General features: G+C 47.1%; 1 protein-coding gene across 1 annotated transcript in view; it reads left to right on the forward strand.

Annotated features, from left to right (window-relative positions):
- Nucleotides 1–7,019, forward strand: part of LOC116989896 — a 59,170-nt gene extending 52,151 nt beyond the window's left edge. Inside the window, exons 25-28 of the mRNA XM_033047451.1 lie at nt 2,382–2,408; nt 4,322–4,348; nt 4,514–4,540; nt 6,401–7,019. Of these exons, the coding sequence (XP_032903342.1) occupies nt 2,382–2,408; nt 4,322–4,348; nt 4,514–4,540; nt 6,401–6,918 (599 nt within the window). The 3' untranslated portion in view covers nt 6,919–7,019. The remainder of the gene's footprint in view (nt 1–2,381; nt 2,409–4,321; nt 4,349–4,513; nt 4,541–6,400) is intronic.
- Nucleotides 7,020–16,108: the final 9,089 nt, after the last annotated feature.

A 16,108-nucleotide genomic window follows, 5' to 3' on the forward strand; every position in this document is an offset into this window, starting at 1 on the left:
GGAGACCAGAACCAGGAGCCACAGTTTAAGAATAAGGCGTCGGCCATTTAGAACAGAGACGAGGAAACACTTTTTCTCACAGAGAGGGGTGAGTCTGTGGAATTTTCTGCATCAGAAGGCAGTGGAGGCCGGTTCTCTGGATGCTTTCAAGAGAGAGCTAGATAGAGCTCTTAAAGATAACGAAGTCAAGGGATATGGGGAGAAGGCAGGAACGGGGTACTGATTGGGGATGATAAGCCATGATCACATTGAATGGCGGTGCTGGCTCGAAGGGCCGAATGGCCTACTTTTTTCTTGTCGCCACTGGTTTTCGAAATGTTCAAAACCTATCGGTGACAGTGGGCTTGACGTTGCCTGTCTTCTCCTGACGTAGGTGCTGACGTAGGTTGCCGCCAGGATGACGTAGATTGTCGCCGGGTGATGACCTTGGTGAATTCCATTGGCGGCAACCTATGTCTACAGACGTCAACCGGTGACAGGTACCGGCGACTAAATTGTCTTGACAGGGTCGTTGCTTGTCGTAGCTTGTCGCAGGTGGACGTAGGTGTGGTCGTAGGTGGAAGTCCTAAGTCGTGACGAATGGGTCGCCGGTTGTTGGTAGCTTGTTGGTAGGTGGTACAGACATTGTCGTTGGGTGGAGGGGGGGGGGGGGGCAAGTCGCCGTTTTTTTGGTAACCTGCTACGACTCTGACAGTCGCCGAAAAAAATCTCCTGAGTGGGACAGGTGGATGTTTTTTTAATATTTATTTTTATTAGAAGCAATTGTTCAGAGATAAAACATTCGGCATCTAAAATTATACAATTATTATGCAGCTTCATTTTTATCCTTATAACCTAAAAAACCATGAAAATGAAAAAAGAAAAGAAAAAGAAACATAGAAACATAGAAACATAGAAATTAGGTGCAGGAGTAGGCCATTCGGCCCTTCGAGCCTGCACCGCCATTCAATATGATCATGGCTGATCATCCAACTCAGTATCCTGTACCTGCCTTCTCTCCATACCCTCTGATCCCCTTAGCCACAAGGGCCACATCTAACTCCCTCTTAAATATAGCCAATGAACTGGCCTCGACTACCCTCTGTGGCAGGGAGTTCCAGAGATTCACCACTCTCTGTGTGAAAAAAGTTCTTCTCATCTCGGTTTTAAAGGATTTCCCCCTTATCCTTAAGTTGTGAACCCTTGTCCTGGACTTCCCCAACATCGGGAGCAATCTTCCTGCATTAGCCTGTCCAACCCCTTAAGAATTTTGTAAGTTTCTATAAGATCCCCTCTCAATCTCCTAAATTCTAGAGAGTATAAACCAAGTCTATCCAGTCTTTCTTCATAAGACAGTCCTGACATCCCAGGAATCAGTCTGGTGAACCTTCTCTGCACTCCCTCTATGGCAATAATGTCCTTCCTCAGATTTGGAGACCAAAACTGTACGCAATACTCCAGGTGTGGTCTCACCAAGACCCTGTACAACTGCAGTAGAACCTCCCTGCTCCTATACTCAAATCCTTTTGCTATGAAAGCTAACATACCATTCGCTTTCTTCACTGCCTGCTGCACCTGCATGCCCACTTTCAATCAAGAAACAAGAAAGAACAAAGAATAGAAGGTGAAAAGATAGATCGAAGAAGTACAAAAGAAAGTCCCCTAAACTACCAAGTGGTGTGGCAGAAAGATATAGAAATAAGAAAAAAGAAAGAGAAAGGTGGAGATATCCTTGCCCCTCGTCCCCCCCACCTCACCCAACCCAACCCTGCAACGGATTTAAATTTAGATTTGTGTTGCACCATACTATTGGTGTAAGAATTCGGTGAAGGGTGTCCATGTCTTGAGAAATTGATGTTTTTTTCCGCCAAGACAAGCCTAATGTTTTCCAAATGTAGTGTCTCGGACATGTTTGTAATCCACATCCTCACTGTAGGGACTGTTGTCTGTTTCCAAAATTTAAGTATTAATTTTTTCGCCAATAACGGCGAAAACGTCTTTGAAGTCACTGTGGTGGATGTTGATGTTAAAATGTGTTTTGTGTGTTCTGTTGCTTTGTAATGGTGTAACTGACTTGGCAAATGAAATTCCTCGTATGTTGCAAAAACATACTTGGCTAATGAAGCATGATTGTGATTGTATTACACTTTGAGCGAGAGGAGGCTGGAAACGCAGACGCACTCCACCCTCGTTTATGCATTACACATTTTCCCAAATCTCTGCTCCCTGTCTCACTTTGCCTCACACATTCACCTCCCCGCACTCACTCCATCCCTTCCTGCACATTGTACTGTCTCGGCCCACTTCTCCCTTCTCCTGCCCTCCATCGAGTCCATGTGACAGATTATACTGGTGTGACTAGATTAGTCAATCTATCTCTAACGCTCCTCTCTCTCTTGCAGAGTATAAGAAGCTTGAGGCTGAGTTTGGTGAGTATTCTGCCAGTAAACTGGCTTCCTTCTGCTTGCTTACAGCCATTGACAGACACAGAGTGCTAGAGTAACTCAGCGGGTCAGGCAGCATCTGTGGAGAACATGGATAGGTGACGTTTCACAGAGTGCTGGAGTAACTCAGCGGGTCAGGCAGCATCTGTGGAGAACATGGATAGGTGACGTTTTACAGAGTGCTGGAGTAACTCAGCGGGTCAGGCAGCATCTGTGGAGAACATGGATAGGTGACGTTTCACAGAGTGCTGGAGTAACTCAGCGGGTCAGGCAGCATCTGTGGAGAACATGGATAGGTGACGTTTCACAGAGTGTTGGAGTAACTCAGCGGGTCAGGCAGCATCTGTGGAGAATATGGATAGGTGACGTTTTACAGAGTGCTGGAGTAACTCAGCGGGTCAGGCAGCATCTGTGGAGAATATGGATAGGTGACGTTTCACAGAGTGCTGGAGTAACTCAGCGGGTCAGGCAGCATCTGTGGAGAACATGGATAGGTGACGTTTCACAGAGTGTTGGAGTAACTCAGCGGGTCAGGCAGCATCTGTGGAGAATATGGATAGGTGACGTTTTACAGAGTGCTGGAGTAACTCAGCGGGTCAGGCAGCATCTGTGGAGAATATGGATAGGTGACGTTTTACAGAGTGCTGGAGTAACTCAGCGGGTCAGGCAGCATCTGTGGAGAACATGGATAGGTGACGTTTTACAGAGTGCTGGAGTAACTCAGCGGATCAGGCAGCATCTCTAGAGAAACAGACCATTCAGCCCACCTGAGACGTTTCTTTGACGATTTACATGACGATTCGGGTCAGATGTACAGAAGGGTGAAAACGCACACGTCCAGAATCAGGGACAGTTTCTTCCCAGCTGTTATCAGGCAATCGAACCATCCTATCAATAACTAGAGACCGGTCCAGATCTCACATCTACCTCGATGTTAATCATCTTTAATCAGACTTTACTGGACTTTATCTTGCACTAAACGTTACTCCCTTTATCCTGTATCTGTACACTGTGGACAGCTTTATTCTAATCATTTTCACGGAATGGACAGCAAGCAACAAAAAATATTTTTACTGTACCTCGGCACATGTGACAATAATAAACTGAACTAAAGGAGAGGAGTTGAGTATAGGAGCAAAGAGGTCCTTCTGCAGTTGTACAGGGCCCTAGTGAGACCACACCTGGAGTATTGTGTGCAGTTTTGGTCCCCTAATTTGAGGAAGGACATTCTTGCTATTGAGGGAGTGCAGCGTAGGTTCACCAGGTTAATTCCCGGGATGGCGGGACTGTCATATGCTGAGAGCATGGAGCGGCTGGGCTTGTACACTCTGGAATTTAGAAGGATGGGAGGGGATCTTATTGAAACATGTAAGATTATTAAGGGTTTGGACACGCTAGAGGCAGGAAACATGTTCCCGATGTTGGGGGAGTCCAGAACCAGGGGCCACACACAGTTTAAGAATAATGGGTGAGCCATTTAGAACGGAGATGAGGAAACACTTTTTCACACAGTTGTGAGTGTGGAATTCTCTGCCTCAGAGGGCGGTGGAGGCAGGTTCTCTGGATGCTTTCAAGAGAGAGCTAGATAGGGATCTTGAACTTAGCGGAGTCAGGGGATATGGGGAGAAGGCAGGAATGGGGTACTGATTGGGGATGATCAGCAATGATCACAGTGAATGGCGGTGCTGGCTCGAAGGGCCGAATGGCCTACTCCTGCACCAATTGTCTATTGTCTAAATTGCAGTGGCGAAGGGAAATTAAGATCACAGATTCTTTTAACGTGCTGATTATTTCAATGTTTGTTAAATACTTTGGTGATAAAACGTGGTCTTGCGCGGAATGTTACGTGGACAGAGTGGGGATTTTATTCATCGTTCATCTTTCTCCTTTCTCTACAGAACAATGGAGACCACTCGTGATGAAAGGTGAGTCAGGCCACAGGTGGATGGTCCCAGAATTGGGGAGAAGGCAGGGGAGTGGGGTTGGGAGGGGAAGCGAGGTCAGCCATGGTTGAACGGTGGGGTAGACTCAATGGGCTGAATGGCCTCATTCTGCTCCTGTATCTTATGGATTTCTGTTTTCTCTTTCAGAATGGGATAGGATACGCAGCCATGCAGGTGAGCCTCTTGGGGAATGGACTATTTGTCCAAGCTGACTGTCAAGCATCTGATCTTGCAACCTTGCAATAGACAACAGGTGCAGGAGTAGACCATTCGGCCCTTCGAGCCAGCACCACCATTCACCCACAATCAGTACCCCGTTCCTGCCTTCCCCCCATATCCCCTGACTCCGCTATCTTTAAGAGCCCTATCTAGCTCTCTCTTGAAAGTATCCAGAGAACCGGCCTCCACTGCCCTCTGAGGCAGAGAATTCCACAGATTCACAACTGTCTGGGTGAAAATGTTTATCCTCATCATTCTAAATGGCCTACCCCTTATTCTTAAACTGTGGCACCTGGTTCTGGACTCCCCCAACATCGGGAACATGTTTCCTGCCTCTAGCTTGTCCAATCCCTTAATAATCTTATGTGTTTCAATAAGATCCCCTCTCATCCTAAATTCCAGAGTATACAAGCCCAGCCGCTCGATTCTATCAACATATGACAGTCCCGCCGTCCCGGGAATTAACCTGCTGCACTCCCTCAATAGCAAGAATGTCCTTCCTCCAATTTGGAGACCAAAACTGCACACAATACTCCAGGTGTGGTCTCACTAGGGCCCTGTACAACTGCAGAAGGACTTCTTTGCTCCAATACTCAACTCCTTTTGTAATGGCCAACATGCCATTCGCTTTCTTCACTGCCTGCTGTACCTGCATGCTTACTTTCATTGACTGATGAACAAGGACCTCCAGATCCCGTTGTACTTCCCCTTTTCCCAACTTGACACCATTTAGATAAAAATCTGCCTTCCTGTTTTTGCCACCAAAGTTGATAACCTCACATTTATCTACATCAAACTGCATCTGCCATGCATCTGCCCACTCACCCAACCTGTCCAAGTCACCCTGCATCCTCATAGGCTCCTCCTCACAGTTCACACTGCCACCCAGCTTTGTGTCATCTGCAAATTTGCTAATGTTACTTTGAATCTCTTCATCTAAATAATTGACGTATATTGTAAGTAGTGCAGTGGTCAGAGTATGGCGTGTATCGCTGATCCGATGCTTTGATTGCAGGGAGATGTGTGGTTTTTAACATAGAAACATAGAAAATATGTGCAGGAGGAGGCCATTCGGCCCTTCGAGCCAGCACCACCATTCATTGTGATCATGGCTGATCGTCCCGTATCAATAACCCGTGCCTGCCTTCTCCCCATATCCCTTGACTCCACCAGCCCCTAGAGCTCTATCTAACTCTCTCTTAAATCCATCCAGTGACTTGGCCTCCACTGCCCTCTGTGGCAGGGAATTCCACAAATTCACAACTCTCTGGGTGAAAACGTTTTTCTCACCTCAGTATTAAATGACGTCCCCTTTATTCTTAGAATGTGGCCCCTGGTTCTGGACTCGCCCAACATCGGGAACATTTTTCCTGCATCTAGCTTGTCCAGTCCTTTTCATAATTTTATATGTTTCTATAAGATATCCCCTCATCCTTCAAAACTCCAATGAATACAAGCCTAGTATTTTCAATCTTTCCTCATATGACAGTCCCGCCATCCCAGGGATCAATCTCGTGAACCTACGCTGCACTGCCTCAATCACAAGGATGTTCTTCCTCAAATTAGTAGACCAAAACTGTACACAATACTCCAGATGTGGTCTCACCAGAGCCCTATACAACTGCAGAAGAACCTCTTTACTCCTATACTGAAATCCTCTTGTTATGAAGGCCAACATTCCATTAGCTTTCTTCACTGCCTGCTGTACCTGTAAGCTTTGAAACATGTTTAGTCAGGTAGCGGCAGTGCTGTCTCAAAGGGCCGAATGGCCTACTCCTGCACCTATTGTCTTTATTCTCTTGTGTTCCCTTGTAGTCATGGTGGAACCTGATCCCCTGACGGCTGGTGGATGTTTGGAGATATCTCCTGTGCGGATCAGCGCAAGAGTTGGACAGCCGGCGGTCGTTCCACAAGCTCCGGAACGCTTCGACTCCGTCCCGTACGTGCTGGGGATGAACGGCTTCACGACCGGCGTGCACTTCTGGGAGGTGGAGGTGGCCTCCAAGGCTTACTGGGACGTCGGAGTCGCAAGCGAATCGGTCGAACGCAAGGGTATGCCCACCCTCTCCTCCGACAATGGCTTCTGGACCCTCGGACGGGACGGGGAACCCTACGCGGTGAGCGATAAAAGTCGCTCGGCCATCACCGTGACCGAGAGCCCGACCAAGATCGGCGTGTTCCTGGACCTGGGGGCCAGGAGGGTGGACTTCTACAATTCCGATACCATGTTCCTGCTCCACACCTTCAACATCAGTGGCTCGGGCAAAATCTTCCCTTTCTTCTCTCCTGGATGGAGTGATGCCCCTTTGACAATTTGCCCACTTAAGAGCTAGCAGTGACAGGATCGGTCCGAGTCAGCGTGGATTTACGAATGGGGAAATCAAGCTTGACTAATCTTCTGGAATGTTTCGAGGCTGTAACTAGGAAAATGGACAAGTGACAAGCTCAGTTCGCACTAATCAATCTGATCTCCCGGTGGCTCAGCACTTCAACTCCCCCTCCCATTCCCAATCCGACATTTCTGCCCTGTGCCTCCTCCATTGTCAGAATGAGGCCCAGCGCACATTGGAGGAACAGCAGGAACGGGGTACTGATTGTAGATGATCAGCCATGATCACACTGAATGGCGGTGCTGGCTTGAAGGGCCGAATGGCCTACTCCTGCACCTATTGTCTATTGTAAATGTATCCAAGGTGATTTGTATAGGGTGGACAATATTGAGAGTAATGACTCAATGGTGATTATGTCACATGAGGTGCATCATGCCATGAACAAGCTGTCCAACAACAAAGCAAGTGGCTTGGATCATATTTCTGCTGGACATCTTAAGTATGCGAGTATGAGGATAACTCCTCTCCCTGCTATTTGTATTACTGGCTTTATGATTCATGGCTTGTTACCAAATATCACACAATGTTGTCTGTTCTGCTAGTGCCGGTCATTAAGGACAAAGCTGGTAAAGTAGGCAGCATAAATAATTACAGACCCATAGCTTTAGCCAGCATATTGTCAAAAGTCTTAGAAAGAGTTCTTAAGTACAGAGTTTGTTAACTCCACAGATAACCAGTTTGGCTTAAAAGCTAAACATGCACTGACTTGTGTATATATGCCCTAAAGGAGATTGTAATAAATATAGAGGCAAAAACTCTTCAATCCTTATGTGCTTTATTGATGCTTCCAAAGCTGTTTGTTAAAATGAGTCAAAGAGGGGGTGCCTAAATACATTGTGAGAATTCTGGCCTACTGGTATGCTCACCAGACTATGCAAATAAAATGGGGCAATAGGGTCTCAGCCCCATTTGGGGTTAGCAATTGTGTTAGACAAGGGGGGATATTGTCCCCAGTCCTTTTTAATCTTTATATTGATGACCCGTCCAATCAATTAAAAGCATTAATACGGGTGCGTGATTGGTAATATTTTAGTGAACCATATTATGCATGCAGATGATCTTGTGGTCTTTAGTCCATCTACCACTGGTCTCCAGAAGCTCCTTACTATATGTTCTGTGTATGGTGTGGAACATGATATCAAATATAATGCTTCTTAGAGTGCTGTTATGATCTGTAGAACCAAAGAGGATAAATGTCTAAAATGTCCATATTTTCTGACAAGAATCCTAGTGTCTGTAATAAGGTAAAATATCTCGGGCATTACAGAACAAATGACAGATGATGAGGATATTTATAGGCAACGACGCATGCTGTATGTACAGGCGAATATTCTCTTACGCAGGTTTGGAGCGTGTACAGATGTGGTAAAGATGTAGCTTTTTTTTAAGAGCATATTGCACACCACTCTATACTGCACACCTGTGGTCAATCTACGGAAAAACAAGTTTACAGACTTAAAGTAGCTTATAGTGATGCCACGACAACACTACTAAAGAAACCGAGATGGTGAAGTGCTAGTGAGATGTTTGTGGCTGCAGGAGTCAATAATTTACAAGCCCTCCTAAGAAATCAATGACTGAAAATGTGATTATTGTGGGCTTGTCAAACATAAGGTTTAGCACTACACGCTACCAATCTCAGTTGTGGAAACGATTATATCGTTGTCTCGTTGTAGGATACTGATCTTTCTTTTATTCTGGATTTTAAACCATGCATTGTGTTTTTGTACACAATTTATCGTGCTCTTAAAACTAATTTACTAAGCCTTTATATGTAATTTATTGTGTTTTTATATGCAATGTATTCATGTAATGTCGTCTTTTATCTGGACCTTGAGTGTAATAAAGTTTAATAATAAAAAAATAATATGCTTTAAAAAGTCATAGTAAGCTCTTATTGGTATCAAAAACAGGAAGGCAGATTACTATCTAAATGGTGTCAAGTTGGGAAAAGGGGCAGTACAACAGGATCTGGGGGTCCTTGTTCATCAGTCTATGAATGTAAGCATGCAGGTACAGCAGGCATGGTCTGGCTTGGCTCAGCCACCAAGCACGACACCTGGAGGCTGCAGCGAATCGTATGATCAGCTGAGAAGGTTGTTGGCTGCAACCTTCCCCCCCATTGACGAACTGTACACTGCAAGGGCCAGGAAGCGAGCGGGCAAGATCATCTCTGACCCCTCTCAACCCTGGCCATAAACTCTTTGAATCACTTCCCTCTGGAAGGCGACTCCGGACTGTCAAAGCTGCCACAGCCAGACATAAAATCAGCTTTTTTTCCACGAGTAGTAGCTCTACTCAATAACCAAAAAATCTGTAGCTTCCTTATGCTCTGGTATTTTATTTAATTCACATGTTTAATCAATAATGTTTTATTATGTGTCATTCCTTAAGGGCCTGTCCCACTTAGGCAATTTGTCAGCGGACTGCCTTCGACTTGAAGCTCGCGGCACTCGTCTGCAAAACCGCGAACTGGAACGGTGACCGTCAGAGCGTAACACACACACATCACAAATGCGGGGGTCAGGGCAAGCGGGGGGAACGCTGTCTGAAATACACACGGTGCAAAGCCAAGGTGATACAGACACACACCGCGCGCGATGAACAGGAAGGTTAAGACGGCTAGCACAGTGTACGATAAGTCCTTTAAAAGAAGGGGAGAAGGGGGGGGGGAGAAGGAGTGGAGACACTTTTAAGAAGCCAGACAACTTTGAATAAGCCAGAGATACACAGCTGTGAAGTTTAGCGGACATTTAACATTCCCGGTCGGTTATCCTTGGTTCTGAAAACTCGTGTTTACGTTTTTTCCCGCCAATGAAAATGCCCGGTCAGCAAAGGCAATGAACTAAATTTACCTACGACTACCTCGACTACCCATAAGAATGTTTTTTATCAGTCTAATATAATGATTTTCCAACTCCAGTGGTAATTAAATTTATTTTTTCACTCCTAATTTTCTTTACATATTTTTAGGATGTTCAAAAAGTTAGATGATTTAAGAGAATTTTCCCAGAACTCGAGGGCTTGAGATATATGGAGAGGTTGGGCAGACTAGGACTTTATTCCCTGGAGCACAGAAGGATGAGGGCTGATTGTATAAGAGGTGTATAAGATCATAGAAACATAGAAAATAGGTGCAGGAGTAGGCCATTCGGCCCTTCAAGCCTGCACCGCCATTCAATATGATCATGGCTGATCATCCAACTCAGTATCCTGTACCTGCCTTCTCTCCATACCCCCTGATCCCTTTAGCCACAAGGGCCACATCTAACTCCCTCTTAAATATAGCCAATGAACTGGCCTCAACTACCTTCTGTGGCAGAGAATTCCACAGATTCACCACTCTCTGTGTAAAAAATGATTTTCTCATCTCGGTCCTAAAAGATTTCCCTCTTATCCTTAAACTGTGACCCCTAGTTCTGGCCTTCCCCAACATCGGGAATAATCTTCCTGCATCTAGCCTGTCCAACCCCTTAAGAATTTTGTAACTTTCTATAAGATCCCCCTTCAAACATCTAAATTCTAGCATGTACAAGCCGAGTCTATCCAGTCTTTCTTCATATGAAAGTCCTGCCATCCCAGGAATCAGTCTGGTGAACCTTCTCTGTACTCCCTCTATGGCAAGAATGTCTTTCCTCAGATTAGGAGACCAAAACTGTACGCAATACTCCAGGTGCGGTCTCAACAAGACCCTGTACAACTGCAGTAGAACCTCCCTGCTCTTATACTCAAATCCTTTTGCTATGAAAAAGGATGAGGTGAATAGAGAGGGTAAATGTCTATAGGGAGAGGTTGGGCAGTCTAGGTCTAAGTGATGTTTCGGGTCGGGACCCTTCTTCAGTGCAAGAAAGAGGTCCTTCTACAGTTGTGCAGGCACAAAGGTCTGTATGAAGTTTACTCATATTTCTTGTCCACACTTCCATGTTCATGTTCTTTTCCCCGTCCCACCAGCCTGCCTGCCATTCCCATCGCTCCGATCATCTTAGTTGTTTAAACCTCATTTCTGACTTGAGTAGTATCTCCAATCTTTGGAATTACGCCTAATCATGTAATAACAAGCGTCTACGAAAGAACTGCAGATGCTGGAAAAATCGGGGTAGATAAAAATGCTGGAGAAACTCAGCGGTTGAGGCAGCATCTATGGAGCGAAGGAATAGGCGGTGTTTCGGGCCGAGACCCTTCTTCAGACTGATGTGGGGTTAGGGGGTGGCAGGATGAAGAAAGGAAGAGGCGGAGGAGACAGTGGGCTGTGGGAGAGCTGGGAAGGGGAGGGGAAGGAGGGAGAAAGCAGGGACTACCTGAAATTGGAGGTCAATGTTCATACCGCTGGGGTGTAAACTACCCAAGCGAAATATGAGGTGCTGCTCCTCCAATTTGCGGTGGGCATCATGGTATATTTCTGTAAAATGTGGTTGGTTGAATATATTCTGATGCATGTTGACAACGTGATGGCCATTGTGACACGATGGCCTTCGCGTTGCCGTGGCAACGGCCACTCAGAGGGGGGAAAGTATTTGGATGTCACCATAATTGTACCAACTCCCATCAACACGGGGACACTACAACACCAGCGCAGGTGACAAGGGGATAAATATCCAACGGCTCAACGATGGAGACCATCAACGGCTCTCCGAAAGCAAATGTGATCTGGACCAGTCTCGGAGCAGTGAGTTTGTGCTTTTGTGAAAACTAATGGTTGATGTGTACAGTTTTGGTCTCCTAATTTGAGGAAGGGCATCCTTGTGATTGAGGCAGTGCAGCGTGGGTTCACGAGATTGATCCCTGGGATGGCGGGACCGTCATTTGAGGAAAGATTGAAAAGACTAGGCTTGTATTCACTGGAGTTCAGAAGGATGAGGGGGAGATCTTATAGAAACATATAAAATTATAAAAGGACTGGACAAGCTAGATGCAGGAAAAATGTTCCCAATGTTGGGCGAGTCCAGAGCCAGGGGCCACACAGTCTTAGAATAAAGGGGAGGTAATTTAAGACTGAGGTGAGAAAAAACGTTTTCACCCAGAGAGTTGTGAATTTATGGAATTCCCTGCCACAGAGGAGGGCAGTGGAGGCCAAATCACTGGATGGATTTAAACATTAAAAAGTGTTTCCTCGTCTCCGTTCTAAATGGCTTACCCCTTATTCTTAAACTGTGGCCCCTGGTTCTGGACTCCCCCAACATCGGGAACTTGTTTCCTGCCTCTAGCGTGTCCAAGCCCTTAACAATCTTATATGTTTCAATGAGATACCCTCTCATCCTTCTAAACTCCAGAATGTACAAGCCCAGCTGCTCCATTCTCTCAGCATATGACAGTCCCGCCATCCCGGGAATTAACCTGGTGAACCTACGCTGCACTCCCTCAATAGCAAGAATGCCCTTCCTCAAATTAGGGGACCAAAACTGCACACAATACTCCACGCCCTGTACAACTGCAGAAGGACCTCTTTGCTCCTATACTCAACTCCTCTTGTTATGAAGGCCAACATGTCATTCGCTTCCTTCACTGCCTGCTATACCTGCATGATTATACAATAGACAATAGGTACAGGAGTAGGCCATTCGGCCCATCGAGCAAGCACCGCCATTCAAGGAGGTCATGGCTGATCATCCACAATCAGTACCCCGTTCCTGCCTTCTCCCCATAGCCCCTGACTCCGCTATCTATAAGAACCCTATCTAGCTCTCTCTTGATGTTATTCCAACTGCAAAGTTTAATTTAGAAAATTTAATCTGCAGAATCCAGTCCTTGGCATTGATACAAGGAGGCGACCAACCAATGCAGACATAATGTCCATTTTTCTTGCTTTTGTCTTTGCAGTGTAAGGCCTTGCGATGTGCAAAGAGGAGGCCACTGTTGCTTAGGAGACGGTGGCTGAGGTCACTTCCATTCAGGATACCAGCGCCGGGATGGAATCTCCCCCTCGGCAACCCACTGGTGAAGCCTCTACTCCGGGTCAGAGGGCTGCCAGTGAGGTTCCTCGCCAGGAAGACGCTGATGCCAGCCAAGTGGCTGCAGGGGAAGCACCTGAGGAGGCGGCCATTGTCCACAAGGGAGAAGAGACGGCCAGCTAGAGTCACGCGGAAGGTGGCCACAGGCTGCTTGCCTCAACATAGCTCACCTCGTGGGAAGAGAACGAAGGTGAAGAACATCAGGCAAGAACCATCAGTGCCAGCTCGCAAATCACCAGCCATTATAAATCTACTATCAGCATCTTAAAATAGCATATTGCTAAAGAGCAAAACTGCATCATTAATTCTAATTGATATTGCATCACATAGAGAAATAAACAGTTACAGAATGCAAGAGCTATTTGGTATACTAATTTCATTCTGCGTGTTAGTAATGGTAAAATGATCTCCACTGTCAGTGTCAACTGTGAGGAGGATGCTATGAGGATGCACGGTGACTTGGACAGGTTGGGCGAGAGGGCAGATGAATGAATGAATAAGTTTATTGGCCAAGTATTCACATACAAAGAATTTGCCTTGGTGCTCCGCCCGCAAGTGACAACGACAGTTATGTGACAGTTAAGAATGACACATAAAACATTAAACATTAATAATAAAGCATTATCGATTAAACATGTGAATTAAATAAAATACCAGAGCAAAAGGAGGCTACAGATTTTTGGTTATTGAATAGAGCTACTACTCGTGGGAAAAAGCTGTTTATACTACATGGCTGATGCAGTATCATGTGGATAAATAGACAATAGACAGTAGGTGCAGGAGTAGGCCATTCGGCCCTTCGAGCCAGCACCGCCATTCAATGTGATCATGGCTGATCATCCACAATCAGTACCCCGTTCCTGCCTTTTCCCCATAGCCCCTGACTACGCTATCTTTAAGTGCCCTATCTAACTCTCTCTTGAAAGTATCCAGAGAATCTGCCTCCACCGCCCTCGGAGGCAGAGAATTCCAGACTCACCACTCTCTGTGAGAAAAAGTGTTTCCTCGTCTCCGTTCTAAATGGCTTACCCCTTGTTCTTAAACTGTGGCCCCTGGTTCTGGACTCCCCCAACATCGGGAACATGTTTCCTGCCTCCAGCGTGTCCAAACCCTTAACAATCTTATATGTTGCAATAAGATTGTGAGGTTATCCACTTTGGTGGCAAGAACGGGATGGCAGATCATTATCTGAATGGTGTTCAAAAAGGAACTGCAGATGCTGGAATATCGAAGGTACACAAAATTGCTGGGGAAACTCAGCGGGTGCTGCAGCATCTATGGAGCAAAGGAAATAGGCGACGTTTCGGGCCGAAACCCTTCTTCAGACTCATGGTGTCAGGTTAGGAAAAGGGGAAGTACAACGGGATCTGGGGGTCCTTGTTCATCAGTCACTGAAAGTAAACATGCAGGTACAGCAGGCAGTGAAGAAAGCGACTGGCATTAGATAAGATTCCACTAAGGAGATTAGTGGGCAAAATTAGAGCACATGGTATTGGGGGTAGGGTGCTGATATGGATAGAGAATTGGTTGGCAGACAGGAAACAAAGAGTAGGGATTAACGGGTCCCTTTCAGAATGGCAGGCAGTGACTAGTGGGGTCAGTGCTGGGACTGCAGCTATTTACAATATACATCAATGATTTTGATGAAGGAATTAAAAGTAACATTAGCAAATTTGCAGATGACACAAAGCTGGGTGGCAGTGTGAACTGTGAGGAGGATGCTATGAGGATGCAGGGTGACTTGGACAGTTTGGGTGAGTGGGCAGATGCTTGGCAGATGCAGTTTAATGTGGATAAATGTGGGGTTATCCACTTTGGTGGCAAAAACAGGAAGGTCGTGCGGCTTTTGGTGCTTTCCGACGTCGGTCTCTTACCCGAGACTGCGAGCTCCTCGATGGTGAAATCCACAGGCCGCGGTTTGAGCGTCGATCCCAGGCTCCGATGGGGGGCTCAAAGTCAGTCCCGAGCGAGGCCTCCAGCTCCACGATGGTAGGCTGCAGAGCGACCGGAGATACGATCTGGAAAACAATCGCATCGCCGGCAAGGTAAGAGATGGACAAAAAGTTTCCCCCCGACCCCCTCCCCTCCGCCCACATGAAACCAACCAGAGAACATTAACACAACCTATTTAAACACACAAAAATAACCAAAAAAATACCGAGGGAAAAAGTGAGGGAGCACCCTAGGGTGAAGGGATGGGAGAGGGAGCACCCTAGGGTGAAGGGGCAGGAGTGAGGGAGCACCCTAAGGTGAAGGGACAGTAGTGAGGGAGCACCCTAGGGTGAAGGGACGGGTGAGGGAACACCCTAGGGTGAAGGGGCAGGAGTGAGGGAGCACCCTAAGGTGAAGGGGCAGGAGTGAGGGAGCACCCTAGGGTGAAGGGACAGTAGTGAGGGAGCACCCTAGGGTGAAGGGGCAGGAGCACCCTAGGGTGAAGGGGCAGTAGTGAGGGAGCACCCTAGGGTGAAGGAGCAGTAGTGAGGGAGCACCCTAGGGTGAAGGAGCAGTAGTGAGGGAGCACCCTAGGGTGAAGAGATGGGTGGGGGAGCATCCTAGGGTGAAGGGACAGGGGTGAGGGAGCACCCTAGGGTGAAGGGACAGGGGTGAAGGAACACCCTAGGGTGAAGGGGCAGGGGTGAGGGAGCACCCTAGGGTGAAGGAGGGCATTAAGTAGTGAGGTAGCACCATAGGGTGAATGGACAGTTGTGAAAGATCACCTTAGGGTGAAGGGGGGCAGTAAGTAGTGAGGGAGCACCTTAGGGTGAAGGGGTGGGAGTGAGGGAGCACCCTAGGGTGAAGGGGGGCATTAAGTAGTGAGGGAGCACCCTAGGGTGAAGGGGCAGTAAGTAGTGAGGGAGCACCCTAGGGTGAAGGGGGGCATTAAGTAGTGAGGGAGCACCCTAGGGTGAATGGACAGTTGTGAGGGAGCACCCTAGGGTGAAGTGGGCGTTAAGTAGTCATGGAGCACCCTAGGGTGAAGGGGAGGGGTGAGGGAGCACCCTAGGGTGAAGGGGCGGGAGTTAGGGAGCACCCTAGGGTTAAGGAGCAGTAGTGAGGGAGCGCCCTAGGGTGAAGGGGCGGGAGTTAGGGAGCACCCTAGGGTGAAGGGGGGCAGTAAGTAGTGAGGGAGCACCCTAGGGTGAAGGGGGGGAGTTAGGGAGCACCCTAGGGTGAAGGGGCGGGAG

The sequence above is a fragment of the Amblyraja radiata genome, chromosome 30 (genome assembly GCF_010909765.2).
Source record: "Amblyraja radiata isolate CabotCenter1 chromosome 30, sAmbRad1.1.pri, whole genome shotgun sequence".
Taxonomy (NCBI): domain Eukaryota; kingdom Metazoa; phylum Chordata; class Chondrichthyes; order Rajiformes; family Rajidae; genus Amblyraja; species Amblyraja radiata.